Below are 15,745 nucleotides of genomic sequence, written 5' to 3' on the forward strand. Positions count from 1 at the left end.
CAAAAGTCCATAAGAGACTACACCCATGCACCTATGCGGGGTCACTCCATCTTTTAATTCTAAACTTTGGCCTCTTTAGCAGATGTTTGTCAGCGCACTACTATCTTTAATAGAATTTGCAGTACTGCTTCTCACTGACTGTCCCACCAGCTGTCACATGTGAAAAAAAGGTGTTTCATTGATGGCTGGCTAAGGCCACTTATAGTATACTACTGTGGTAGGTAAGATGTCCTTTTCGAACGTCATTTTGATCTGTCATATGTTTGAAAAACCTAAATTAACATATTAGGTACATAAGTATTTCCTGGTAATGCTCATTGGCGGATCATGAAAAATTGAGAATAAAAATAGGACCTAATTATCAGCACCAGAAATAAGCTAGAGGCCAACGGAAGCTACATCTATTCAATGAGTTATCAGTTATCCATGATCAAGGCTGTACTAACACCCAGTCAACTAACTGTTAATCTGGTTAATTCCCCCTGGCGTTAACTGATCATATAGGGGGAGAATAATTTAATCTATCTAATCTAATCAATCTATCCACTTATCTAATAACTATCTACCCTCTCTCTTTCACACACACACACACACACATATATATCACTCTTTTTATCATGTATTTGTCTATATTTATCTACTATCTAATCCAATTTACTCACCTAATATCTATTTACCCTATATATATATATATATATATATATATATATATATATATATATATATATATATATATATATATATATATATATATATATATATATATATATATATATATAGATAGATAGATAGATAGATAGATAGATAGATGTAGGGTCTCAACTGAGACAGGGGCCATCTTGCTCTATATTTTTTAGTGGCATCACTACAGAGGTGCCTGGGGGGACCTGGGCTCCACATGCATTATACCCGGGCCCTCTGTGTGCCCCCCCCCCCCTGCAAAACAGACCTTGCAGTGTGAGGAAAGTGTATAGGCTTGCCTTTACAAATATGGTGGCAGGGTCTCCAAGATAGCTACCATTGTGTACAGAAAAACCTGCCACCATATTTGTACAGGAAGTTTAAGCAAGTGCATGTCCTTTGGTTTGAACACAGTCACAGAGAAGGAGCTCCAATTTGTGGAATATGGGTGTCTGTTATTTATCAGGTATGCTGATTAAATATTCTATTAGGAGTTTGTTGTGCTTGGGAAAGGGAACTGTTGAAATGGGGGGCCCTGTGACAGCCTAAGCCCTGAGGTCTTATTCTATATATATTTACTATGTAATCAGTCTACCCATCGAACATCTACACACTTCCTCTATAATCTATCTACTCTCTCTAATCTATCTATATTCTGAACATTTGTAACCAATAGCCAGAAGATTCTTGTTTTTCAGGAAATAAAAAATCGGAAATGTCAGTGATAGCTACATGTAATCCATGAATACGAGTTTTCCTACCATTAACCTAAAATGGTACCCATTATTGGGACTGCACTTACTACCATTCAGATGTTAAAGGGACATGATACCCTAAATGTTGAAGCACTTGGAAGTGGTGCAGCATAGCTGTAAAAAGCTGACTAGAATATCACCTGAACATCTCTATGTAAAGAAAAGATATTTTACCTCAAAATGTCCTCAGTGCCACAACCCATTGTGAAGGGACTTTAAGCAGCCAATCAGGATGCTAGTTCCAGGACTTGCAAGGGAGTGTGCATCTGGCCAGTGCAGGCACATCCGTGTTATTTCCCTCCTCGGTTTAATGAAGTTTACTATAAAATATTGTGAGCTTTAAAGGGACAGGAAACCCCAACTTTTTCTTTCCTAATTCGACATACCATTTTAACAATTTTTAAATGTACTTATATATTGGAAATTTGCTTCATTCTCTTGTTATCCTTTGCTGAAGGAACATCATTGCACTACTGAACACATCTAGTTAGCTAATCACAAAAAACAAATGTGTGCAGGCACCAATCACCAGCTAGCTCCCACTAGTGTAGGATATGTACATATTCATTTTCAACAATGGATACCAAGAGAACAAAGCACATTTGAAAATAAAATTGATTTTAAAAGTGTCTGAAAATGACATGTTCTATCTGATTCTTGCACGTTTAATTCAGACTTTTCCTATCCCTTTACGTGCAATCTCATAAAAAAGCAAAGTGTGACATCAACACCTGATTGGCTATTTTTTTTTACATGCACATGACAGTAGCTGAAGGATAACTGTTCACAGAGCACTTAGGGGTTGATTTATCAAAAATGTATTGCCAGTCTTCGACCCCCTACGACTGCAGGTTCTCACAAGAGTATTTAACAAGCAGACCGCTGCTTCCCTAATTTCAATCTCCCCGGTCTCGTCCGACCAGAGAGATTGACAACTCCTGCACGCGCGTGATTGGCTGTGCGCGGGCAGGGGGGCGGCGTTGTACAAGAGTGCAAAATTGTGTTTTTGTGCAATGCTGAATGCCGGCAGCGGAATTCTGCAGCGGACAGGGGCGCATATGTACGCCCCTGTCCGCCGCAGCTTTTAAAATCAACCCCCTTACTATTGTGAGATGGACATTTTGAGGTAAAATATCTTCCTTTTTACTGTACATAGATATTCAGGTGATGTTTTCTTGTCAGTTTTTTCAGCTATGCTGTATCAATTTCAAGTGATTTGATTTAGTATATATTTATTGTTAGGCTTACCAGAAGTCCCACTTTTACTGGGATTGTCCCGGTTTGGAGGCGCTGTCCCAGTGTCCCACCCAGTTGTTCATTCTGTCCCAGTAGGGTTGCCACCTCCAGGTTTCAAATCATGTGTCCGGGTTTCAGACCACCTGAAACCCAGACACATTATTCAAAATGATTGGACTGTGGCTCTCCAGCATAGTTGGATACTGGTGCTTTGTTACATACAGCCCTGCTTAGCTTAACGTTCGTGTCCTTCAAGGTTTACATTTAGTAATACAGACTGAGTGACCAGCATAGGGTTTTTTAATTTTGTAGTACCACTTGGTTTATTTTTCTAAGAATTTAACACCCCCCGACCCCTGGTGACATTGCCGGTAATACACCTTCAGGGCATTCATATGGGTATGACTAGGAAGTACAGACAGGAAGTATTTTTGGCCTGGATCTTGCTTTACTTCATGCAGGATAGCATTTTGGCTATAATCTTCCTGCATTATGGTATAGAGTAGCCTCTTAAACAGCTTTAGCAGGTATGTGTTTCTTTTTTACTTTCATTCAATGTTGTATTTATGCCTTATCAGTATTTGGCTCTGTTCCTTAATTAGACACATAAAACACATATTACACTGCAGATATTAAATTGTGAAATTGATAACCGTTCATATTGAAGTGCAACTTTTTTAATTATATTTGATCTGTTAGCAGTTTACCCTGTAAACATACTTCTTGTTATTGTGTATTGACAATTTCTATTTGTTTGCCTTGAAAAGAACCTCAATAAAAATAAAAAAATAAAAATTGTGAAATTGATAATTATGAAAGTGACAATTATGCTTGATGTTTGGTATTATTTAGAATCTGAGATTTAGATTAATGATTTATTTGCCATGACAACGTAATGGTGCCTTTTTCACTAGGGGGTGGTGTTATGGTCTATTTAAACTGTGTGATTCACTTGTTTGACTGAGGAAGGGTAGAGTATCCACGAAACATTACACACATAAAAGCTACTACTTTAAAAGGACCGGTAATTACCACGCCCCCTTGACCATGCTCCTGACCACACCCCCATTGGCACCGCACCAGGTGGTCCCAGTTTCACCTCTAAAAATTATGGTAAGCCTATTTATTGTAAAAAAGAAAAATACACTGTACACATTAATTATGATTGATATATTGTGCTCAGTAACGTCAAGAAAAGTAAAGGGACACAGTTATTTACAATATTACATGTTGCAGTACCCTCTTATTTACATGACAATTTCAAATATTCCTGGTATGAGATGGCAGAGGTCGTGGTACTCAGTACCGGTGAGTATCCACACACAAAAGCTATGGGCATTATGTCCCTTTAACCTGGTTGATGCCCTCTCGGGTTAACTGGGCCAATGGAAGAGAATGCCCATGACCGAGACATCACCCAGTCAGCTGTTACATTTCAAATGGGGTTAATAAATGGGAAGAGACTCACTACGTGTATCTAATACATCTAGCTATACACTGTGGAGGGGGCCCGTGACCGCAGTGTCTATCCCACCCTCAGCCGAACACCAGTCCCAGCCCCGCAGCTAACGTATCCAGTCTCAGTATGGAGCTTCCAGCACTGTTGCTATGGTAACAGCACAGCAACAGGCCTAAACGTCGAGGCAGGCCTCGGTGTAGCAGTGTGGGCTGAAGCCGGCTGCGGGGAACCATGCTTTGATTGGCAGCAATGGAGAACAGCTTTGTCGAAGCAGTGGCCTCTTCTCTGGTGAGAGAGTTCCTCAGCAGAAAGGTCAGTGCATTGCTTCGTGTGCACATTCTGGCAGCATTAACCCCTTGGGCTCCTATCTCTGACATGCAATGGGGGTTAAATGGTGGGTAACAGAGCAGGAAAGGCAACTACTGCGTTCGGTAGAAACCCTCTACCTACAACTCTGCTATTCACAATTGTACCAAAACCTTTTTATTCAGAAGTCCCGCACATAGCCAAATCTATTAAACCAGATATAGTTCTGTATAATGTGTCTGGTAATTTAAGAATTGTAGTTACTTTACAGAATATGTATTAATGGTCTGCTCTTTATTAGGGTTTAAGGAAAACTAGTGCAGTTCTGGAAGAAGAGCTCCCACGCAATCCCCAGAGCATCAGTAATAGGAACGAGCTGAGATCTGCCCTGCATTTGGAGTCTTTGTATAAAGAAAACAAGGTAATTGTATTAATTTACAGATATTCATGCATCTCTGTGTAAAACATCTTCCTACATGAAGGAGATGTCTCTAATAAAACATCATTATTTGTGTATTTTGTTCTCTTCTTGTTATCTGACAACAAAACATATCTTAAAGGCACATGAAACTCATATTTTTTCTTTCTTTCGTGATTTAGAAAGCTTGCAATTATAAACTGCTTTCCAATTGACTTATTTTATCTAATTTGCTTTATTCTCTTGATATCCTTTGTTGAAAAGCATACCAAAATAGGCTCAGTAGCTGCTGATTGGTGGCTGCACATAGATGCCTTGTGTGATTGGCTCACACATGGGCATTGCTATTTCTTTAACAAAGGATACATAAAGAATAAAGCAAATTAGATAATACAAGTAAATTGTAATGTTGTTTAAAATTCTATTCTCTTTTTGAATCATGAAAGAAAATGTTTTATTAAAATCAGGATGCTAGACAAACTCAAACTTGGCCCTCCAGAGGTTTTGGAACTACATTTCCCATTAGATGACTATACAAATGGGCACATTTTCAAGTTAATATATATAAATATGAAATGTATCTTCCACTCAGGATAGGATAATATAGAGAACTCTGTGTTCTTCCCTCTGAATGCCCAAGTTGATTTCTTCTGTATATGTAGGAAAAAAAACAAACTATTGCAGATCATGATTTAATGTCTGAAACCACTAATACTTGGAAGCAGGTGACGGCACCAACATTTATAGTAAATACAAAAATTACCAGCATCAGAACTGGGTGCTATGCTAGATAGCATATTCCTGGAATGAAAGAGAATACTTTCCCATTAGTTAAAGGGACAGTATACACTCATTTTCATATAACTGCATGTAATAGACACTACTATAAAGAATAAGATGCACAGATACTGATATAAAAATCCAGTATAAAACTGTTTAAAAACTTACTTAGAAGCTGTCAGTTTGGCTCTATTGAAAAGGTAGCTGGAAAGCCCACTGCAAGTGGCAAATAAGACACTCCCCCCTCCCCCTTCTTTTGCATATGAAAAGACCCTTTACACAAACAGGAGCAAGCTGGAGAAGGTAGCTGACGGTATTCACATAAAACTTTGGGGCTTGGCTAGGAGTCTGAAAATCAGAGCAATGTTATTTAAAAATAAGCAAAACTATACATTTATTTAAAAAAAAAAACTTTATGGGCTATATAAATAGATCATCTAAAAAACATTTATGCAAAGAAAAAATGAGTGTATAATGTCCCTTTAAGATTGGTAGTTGAGGTGTTCTATTTAGTTAGCACCTGTAATTTTAAAACTAGCTACACTGTAATGCTATTTTTTAAAGGAACACAATACTCATAAGATAAATCACTTGAAAGTGATGCAGTATAACTATAAAAGGCTAACAGGAAGATGTCACCTGAGCATCTCTATGTAAAAAAGGAAGATATTTTACCTAAAAAATGTCTTAGCTCACCAGAGTAAGTCCTGTGTAAAAACAGCTGCAGATAAAAAAAATATGAACAACAGCCAATCAGCATCATCAGTGCTGAGGTCATTAACTGTTTTACTGTGATCTCATGAGATTTCATAGTAAACTTGCTTAAACTGAATAGGGAAATAATGAGTGTGCATGAGGCACTCTCCCTTGCAAGTCCCGGACAGACATATTGATTTGCTGCTTAAAGTCATTTACAATGACAATGGGGTGTGAATACTTAGGATATTTTGAGGTAAAATATCTTTCTTTTTTACGTAGAGATGTTCAGGTGATATTTTCTAGTCAGCATTTTACAGCTATGCAGCATCACTTTCAAGTGTTTCAACATTTGGGTATCATGGCCCTTTAACTCCCCACAAAGGGCTTCAACACATTGTTATTAGTTAAAATACTGCTTGGGAGCCACAGAGCACTGCTCTAATGAGTTAGAAAATGCAGTGTTTCAACTATAATAATGGCCTCTTAAGATTTTAAGAGTATAACTTTGTAATATTGAAAGTTTTATACTATATATATATATATATATATATATATATATATATATATATATATATATATATATATATATATATATATATACATATATACAGTATATGTGAACCTTCAGCCACATAAAACGACTTCATAACTAAACATGGATATAGTAAACTAGATGAGATTTCAGTGATGCCTTAAATTGTCATTCAAGGGACATTAAAGTGAATGTAAATTTTGATGCTAAAGTGCCCGTTTTTAAAAAATTTGATTAAAAACAGGGGCACTTTAATTAATCAAAATTTACATTTCACTCCTGTTGTGAAAAAAAAACCTTACCTTTTAATCTCGACAGCAGCTCCAGCTTCCTCCACCCGTCGCAAAACCTCTTCCTGGATCTAAAATGAGGAATCAGGCCTCCTCCAATCATGGCATTGAATCAGACACTGATTCCCCCGGGGGGGGGAAGCTGTGATTGGAGGATGACCTATCCATCATTTCTGACATCAGAAATGGCTTGCGACAACCGGAGGAAGCTGGAGCGGCTGTCAAGTTTAAAAGGTAAGTTTTTTTTTTTTTTTTTTTTTTTCACAACACGAGTGAAATGTAAATTTTGATGAATTAAAGTGACCCTGTTTTTAATAGAATTTTTGAAAACCGGGCACTTTAGCATCAAAATTTACATTCACTTTAAACACTAAATAAATGCTAGATAGAATGATGCATTCAAAGAAAATTTTAGTCTGAGAATAACATACAGATGCATTTTTTAGAGTTTCATTAGCTGTTAATATTGACAAAATACATGGAAAGTTTTAGTATAAAACAATGGGAGCTGCCATGTTGTAACTTAGGTTATCTTCTCCGCTGTGGCCAATTAAAGACAGTTATAAATAGGTCACTAGAGTCTGCAGCCAATGGCTGTGTGTAATATTACAGTGTTCTGTACTTTCATTTCTAACAGGAACTGAAATTCTCTCAATTTCAGAATTGAATTACAGGTAAAGGGGACAAAATAAATAAAGTATAATTGCAGAGTTTTTAAAAAAAAAAAATTATATTCAGTTTATCATTTTATATTACCATCTCAAAGTGTTTAATGTCCCTTTAAACTTCTGGGTACAATCACATAAGGAGGTTTACTACTAGTCATATTTTCCTCCTCTACCTGCAGCTCTCTTCAAAGACATTCTCTTATTTTAACGCATTACAGGTGCCATTTGTTGAAGCTCCACCTTTACATACTGGGTCTCACCATCTTTTAGCGCACATATTGTTGTAAACTGTGACAGAAGTGGTGCACGTTTGCAGATCAGACATGTTGTAAGGTTTGTGACATCTGCACCTTGCCCTTCGGTTACAAATATAAAAACCAAACAAACTCAGGATTGATAGAGCAATGCAGCCACTGTGAAATATACAGCTTCAGCTCTTTACTGTGCACACTAAACTGTGCACGAGGCTACTTATCAATAGGGCAGTGATGTCACCGATCTGTGAATGTGCCCTGCATCTGTCACTGGGTCTGAGAATACTGTAGCTCCAAGCTGGTGTCACCCAGTGTAAAGCTGTGCGGCTTCACTAACCAGCACCAATAAGGGGTTTATATAATAATAGAACATATTTTAAGGGACAATAAAGTGAAAATTTAAACTTTCCTGATTCAGATAATTTGATTTTAACAACTTTCCAATTTAATTATGTTATCAAATTTGCTTCATTCTCTTGGTATTCTTTGTAGAAGAATAAACCTACATAGGTTTGGGAGCAGCAAAACACTACTGGGAGTTAGCTGAATTACATTAGGTAATCCAATGACAAGAGGCATAAATGTGCAGCCACCAATTATCAGCAGATAGCTATGCATTGCTTCTCCTGTCCTACCTAGGTATTCTCTTCAACAAAGAATATAAATAGAACAAAGCAAATTTAATAATAAAAGTTAATAGTAAAGTTGTTTAAAATTGCATGTAACTGAATACATTTTTCATTTTTATAGCAGTTTAATGTCCCTTTAATTTTTTTTTTTCATTTTTTCCCTTATTTTTCTTCTTATTTCCCTACTAATTGTACTATTAGTTAGTGCATAAATATTGATGTCTGTATATTCTCCATTTCTCTTCCTCTTGCTTTTCTCCAATAATCGATGTACACAAAACACTGTGTAACGGAGCGCTCACAGGAGGATAACGTAGAGTAGATCAGGGGCGTGGAAACTCCAGCCCTAAGCTGCTTCTCACAGGCTCAATGGAGAGTGGGTGTGTGGAAGTGATCAGCTGTTCTGTATGCAGCCCGGGCAAGTCTGCTGATCACGCCAAGAGTAATCACAATTATCCAAAAGAGGGCGCACAGCAGAAACAGCGTAACTACACTCCCAAAGTAAAAATAGAGAAAAAGTTTATTGGGCAAAATTAAAAGCACAAGGGGCTAGGAAGCAGAGAAACATACAAAAATAAAATCATCAGGTATCTGTCAGAATGCTCCGCAGACTCGTTTCGTGAGCATGCTCACTTGTTCACTACATGTCGGGCATTCTGACACACCTCCATTTAACAGGAGAATTTAAAGAAACAGTACTTGTACTTAACTCTTAACACCAGATAAAGGCTTTCAAAGGTTACACCATTCATTTACACCTAGACAACATTAGCAGTGTAATCAGTGTATGACCAAATACAGCATCACAAGATAATAACATTTATAACCTTATCTTTTTCTAGATTACACAGGAATTGAACATAGTACAAAAATACTTTAGGAGTTGCTGTAAACACATATTGAAAAAATTCCATAAAGTGTAAAATCTACCACAATTCATGTTAAATGTCATATGTATGTTATATGTTTATGAAGTTAATGATATATAATATAAATATTTCAAACAGTATCTGTTCATTTAGATCCACTGTATAAAAAGTTAATTCATAGAAATAATGGATGGCATAAGAGAAATAAGGAGTTCCATTATATCAAATATGGAACTCCATTATGTCAAGTATGTGTTGAATAAATTATTTGCAACATTTCAGAAATTATAGTATTTAATAAAAGACTAAAGGCCAAAATAGTGCAATATTAAATAATTCAACTAGGTGAAGAGATCTAAGTCCCTTCTCATATTGAGTCCTTGAGGACTACTAGTTTTTAATGAGAAAATCCAAAAGACCTCTCGCTTACTCAATTTTTCTTCCCTATTACCTCCACGTTTCTAAATGGGAACATGATCAATCCCTTGAAGAGATAAACCAGACATATCCGAATTATGAAATTTTTTGAAATGTCTTGAAACAGGAGTTTCAGTTTTGTCATTGTCATTTGAACGTAAGTGTTCGAGAAATCTGTCTTTCATAGGACGCTTAGTTTTGCCTACATACTGTATTGTAGAGTAAGAACATGTAAGTAAATATACTACATGTGTAGTGTTACAGTTAATGTAGTAATCGATGTTATGCTCCTTCTGTGTAGTACTCAATATAAATGTACTGCCTTCTAGAATATGTTCACAAGTTTTGCACCCATTTCTTCTGCAGCGGAAAAAGCCAACTTTTATTAGTTTTGTTAGGTAAATCTGAGGGGGAAAGGTGATTGGCCAAAGTCATTCCCCTCTTTGATACAAATTCTACACCTTGTTGTACTATTGCCTTTAAAGTGGGGTCAGTGTATAGAATAGGAATGGCTTCTTTGACTATAATGCACACTTTATGATAGTCAGTGCTATGGGTAGTTATGAATTTCGGTGTTTGTTTAATAGGCATTTGATGGACTTTATCTCTTTTTTTGTATTTGAGGAACTCTTGTCTTGGTACATCTTTAACACTGTTTTTAGCATAATTTAAAACCTTGTCATCATACCCCCTTTGTTTCAATCTTACAGTTATCTGAGCCTCATTTCCTGTGTAGAGCAGTTTCTTTTGGCCCTAATAAATTCTTTGGGATACCTCTAAGGACATGCCTGGGATGACATGAACTGTAATATAGTGTTACCTGCAGTGGGTTTTCTATACAATGAGGTCTCTAGTTTGCTTTTCTCCAATAATCCCTCTTTTCTTTCTTGTTGTATAAAGAAAATGTAATTGTATCACTAGCAATGCAGCAAAGCTATGTATTCCCCACAATGGGATTAAACACATAGTAAAAGTACTGATTGGGGCCTACAGAGAACTGCTGGTCTCGAGAAGAAACTGATGCTGGTCCAATCAGCAACTATAGTTGCACAACTCAACTGTGTGACCTGCAGTGATCTTTGGGTACCAAAAAGGGTTAAAAACATAGTTTAAAGTACCGTTTGGTACCCACAGAGCACTGCTGGTCTTGAGATAAACTGCCGCTGGTCAAATCAGCAGCTCTAGTTGCACAATTCAAGTGTGTAACTAGCACTGCTGATTGGATCAGCAGCCATTTCTGCTTTTGACCAGCAGTGCTCTGTGGGTACCAAGCGGTACTTCTGAACTATGTTTTTAAAGGGACATTAAACACTAAATAAATGCTAGATAGAATGATGCTTTCAAAGAAAATATTAATCTAAAAATAAGATGCAGATGTATTTTTTTAAAGTTTAATTAGCTGCTTAAATATTGACATAATAAGTGCAAAGTTTTGTCTATAAAACAATGGGAGCTGCCATGTTGTAACTTAGGTTACCATCTCTGCTGTGACCAATCATTGACAGTTCTACAAAGGTTACTACAGTGTGCAGCCAATGGCTGTGTGGAATATAACAGTGCTCTACACTTCCATTTCTAACAGGAGCTGAAAAGCTCACAATTTCAGAATGGAATTACAGGAAAAGGGGACAAATAAATAATGAAAATATATTGCAGATTTATTTATATTTATTTATAAGTAAATATATAAAAATGGAGGGATTCTAAAATTATTGTGTTAAATATGCAATTGCAAATGTAACATTTTTAATGTAGCTCTATGTACAGTGCCTGTGACTGTCTATGGCATATACAAAAAACCTCAACCTTTTTTTCCCTACAGTTGAAGGAGAATCCATTAAAAACACTATTGGAAATCATAACAAAATATTTCCTGGAACATTTTGGAAAACCAAATAAAATTAAAATAAGTGGAAATCGAAGTCTGTCACCACCGAAGATGTTTGGAGTTGGATCCCCATTGAATGAAGCAAAAAGTTCTGTGTTGAAGCTGTCTGATGTTTCTGATGATGAAATTGAAGGGAGCACAGCAGTATCAGATACCAGTAAAATAGAAATATACAGGTATTTGTGTGCCCCATTCTCTGTTTATATCCTGTAGTGCTGCACATTGGTTATAGTAGCCATTCTGCTCATAATCTTTTAAAACAATATATTTAATTGGACATTAAAGTGATGGTAAATCCTAGCGTTTGTGAAACTCTAGGATTTACCATTGGAACAAATAAATGGGACTTTCAGTCATGAAGTATAAAACACTTCATGCCAAAAGTTCCTTTATTTGTTTGAAGCGTTTGTCGCGCTAAGCGCCTCAGGCAGCCCACGGCAGAATGCTATTTTGCTGAGAGGTGACGTTTCCACCTCTTAGCCAATAGCCATGCGGCCTATCTGGCTTGGTGCCAGCTGGGCCACAAGGCTATTTGCTAAGAGGAGGAAACATCATCTCTCAGCAAGTAGCCATGTGGCCCAGCTGGCACCAAGCCGGATAGCCCACACGGCTATTGGCTAAGAGGTGGAAACGTCACCTCTAAGCAAATTACTCTTCTACTGTGGGCTGCCTTAGGCGTTCAGCATGGCAAACGCTTCAAACAAATAAAGAAACTTTCAGCATGAAGTGTTTTATACTTCATGACTGAAAGTTCCCTTTACAATCGCTAGGATTTACCATCAAATTAAAGAAACAAAGTCATATTTTGGGTACATTTTCAGCCACTGAAACTAAGCGGTATGGTGGTTGTGTTTTTTTTATCAACCTATCCATTCTTTTGAAACATTTTCTCCATTATAGGAAACCTGCAAATAGCTTATGTTACTTTCATATTCTTCCATTAACTAAATAAATATTAATTTCCAGATTTAATTTAAAACTTTAGAAATCGGCTTAAGAAACCTGTTTAATGAGATATTATATATATTACAACTTAATTATTTTAAAGAAGATTAACAAAGATTATTGCACTCTGTTTTATAAAATGTTTATAATATAATCATCACTTCCCATAATTCATAGCTAGTTGATGAATGACATAACTTCAAACTGCCTCCAAATTTTTTTGTCTGTTTAGTTTAAACTGATGTCACTCTGACCTGGCTTGCATCAAACTTTCCCCAATTGGCCTTTTTGAATGTCTGTGATCCTGTCATTAACTAATTTAGTGGATCTAGTTGACTGCACTGGCCTATAAATGTAACACTTGTATGAGGAAAGCATTGCAAGGAGTTAGCATAGAAGTTATCGTATGTGAGTATTATTAAAGGGACAGTATACACCAGAATTGTTATTGTTTAAAAAGAAAGATAATCCCTTTATTACCCATTCCCCAGTTTTGCATAACCAACACAGTTATATTAATATATGTTTTACCTCTGTGATTACCTTGTATCTAGTCCTCTGCGGACTGCCCCCTTATCTCAGTGCTTTTGACAGAAATGCAGTTTAGCCAATTAGTGCAGACTCCTAAATAACTCCACAGGAGTGAGCACAATGTTATCTATATGACACACAGGAACTAGTACTGTCTAACTGTGAAAAACATTCTGAGCTAAGAGGCGGTTTTCAACGGTTTAGAAATCAGTTTGATTCTACCTAGGTTTAGCTTTTCAAAAATTCCACCAAGGAAACAAAGCAAATGCAATGATAAAAGTCAATTGGAAAGTTGTTTAAAATTGCATACCCTATCTGAATCATGAAAGTTTAATTTTGACTAGACTGTCCCTTTAAGTGAGCATTTATAGGTAAGGCTATAAGAATTATACAAAAAAGAAACTGCCGAATGCACATCTCTACAAAAACCATTCTCTCAATCCAACCTCCAACTACCTCCCCTTTACCTCAAAACATCTAGAAAGGCTAGTAAACACATGTCTCCTTAATCCATTGCAATCTGAATTTCGCCACAACAGTCTACAGAGACTGCAATCATTAAGGTTATTAATGACCTACTTACAGCTAATTCCAAAGGTAATTTCTCTCTGGTAATTATTCTTGATCTGTCTGCAGTTTTTGATATTTTGTTGCTCCAAACCCTCCGATCCTATGACATTTGCAACACAGCCCTCTTGTGGTTCTCCTCCTATCAGTCTAACTGTACCTTTAGGGCATCCTTTTCTAGCACATACTCTCCCCTTTACTTTCTTTTTGGGAACCACAGGATTCTTTTCTTGTCCTCCTCTCTTTCCGATCTATACTTTATAGGTTCCTTAAGTCACTCAGGTTTCAGTATCATTTGTACCCTGATGACACCCAAACCTACCTCTCTGCACCAGACCTATCCTCTTCCTTTCTAACCCATGCCACTAACTTTGTTTCTAATATTTCATCTTGGATGCCATCACACTTCATTAAGCTAAATCTTCTCTTTAAAACTGTGCTTCTTATTTTCCCCCTTCTTCCAAAATCCCAACCCCCCAACTTTCTCTATGTGTTGATAATAATATAGTTACCCCAACCCCTCTTGTCCGAAGGCTCAAGGTCACACTTAACCCAGATCTTTCATTGACTCTTTACATCAAATATTGGACAACTCCTGCCATAATCCACTCATCATTTCTCGCCTTGACCATGGCAACTCCATCCTTTATGGTCTCCCTAGCTGCCGTCTATGTCCTTTACAATCCATAATTAATTCCTCTGCCAGTCTGAGCTGAATATGAAGTAGTTATATGTTAATAAAGTTTGTGATGATGTGTTACTTTGCTGTTGGTTTATTGAAGGTTTATTTGCAAATAAATGATGCACCAATGATTCTGATTTTGCTACATCTCTTTTTAGTTGTTAGAAGTAGGTAATCCAGATATTGTGAGACAGATCAATGCTTTATGTCAAAGGCGCTACCAACATTAGTGAATTGCTCAATAGCAGGAATACACTACTGGGTGGCTGGTCATATATGTCTCTGGTCATTGGCTCACCAGATGTGTTCAGCTAGCTCCCGGTACTAGTGCATTGCTGCTCCTGAGCCTACTATTCAACCAAGCATACCAAGAGAACAAAGCAAATTTGATGATAGATGTAAATTATAAAGTGTTAAATTGCATGCTCTATATTACTGGTTTTCAAACCTTTCCTCAGGCCTTCCTAACAGGCCAGATTTTCAGGATATCTGAACTAGCGCACAGGTGAAATAATAACATTCGGCCAGATTACGAGTTTTGCGTTATGAGTGGCTCAGTAATAATTTGTAAGTTATTGTCACCGCTCCCCTCCCTATAGCGCTGCTATTACAGGTTTGCAAAAACCCGGCGTTAGCAGGCAATATAGCAGCGTTGAGCTCCATACCGCACACAAATACCAGCTTTGCTTTGAGCTGGTTTTACGTGCTCGAGTACGATTTCCCCATAGACATCAATGGGGAGAGCCGGCTAAAAAATAAGCCTAACACCTGCAATAAAAGAGCGTAAAGCTCCATAACGCAGCCCCATTGATTCCTATGGGGAAAGAAAAGTTATGTTTACACCTAACACCCTAACTTAAACCCCGAGTCTAAACACCCCTAATCTGCCACCCCCGACATCGCCGACACTTACATTACACTTATTAACCCCGGATCTGCCGCCCCCAATGTTGCCGCCACCTACCTACACTTATTAACCCCTAATCTGCTGCCCCAATGTCGTCACTACCTACCTACACTTATTAACCCCTAATCTGCCGCCCACAACGTCGCCACCACTATACTAAAATTATTAACCCCTAAACCTACGTCTAACCCTAACGTTACCCTAACCCTAACACCACTAACTTTAACATAAT

General features: G+C 37.2%; 1 protein-coding gene across 1 annotated transcript in view; it reads left to right on the forward strand.

The window, feature by feature from the left end:
* Positions 1-4,197: 4,197 nt before the first annotated feature.
* Positions 4,198-15,745, forward strand: part of MINDY4 (MINDY lysine 48 deubiquitinase 4) — a 400,337-nt gene continuing 388,789 nt past the window's right edge. Inside the window, exons 1-3 of the mRNA XM_053713744.1 lie at positions 4,198-4,443; positions 4,739-4,858; positions 11,816-12,057. Coding sequence (XP_053569719.1) covers positions 4,381-4,443; positions 4,739-4,858; positions 11,816-12,057 — 425 coding nt within the window. The 5' untranslated portion in view covers positions 4,198-4,380. The remainder of the gene's footprint in view (positions 4,444-4,738; positions 4,859-11,815; positions 12,058-15,745) is intronic.

The sequence above is a fragment of the Bombina bombina genome, chromosome 5 (assembly GCF_027579735.1).
Source record: "Bombina bombina isolate aBomBom1 chromosome 5, aBomBom1.pri, whole genome shotgun sequence".
Lineage (NCBI taxonomy): Eukaryota > Metazoa > Chordata > Amphibia > Anura > Bombinatoridae > Bombina > Bombina bombina.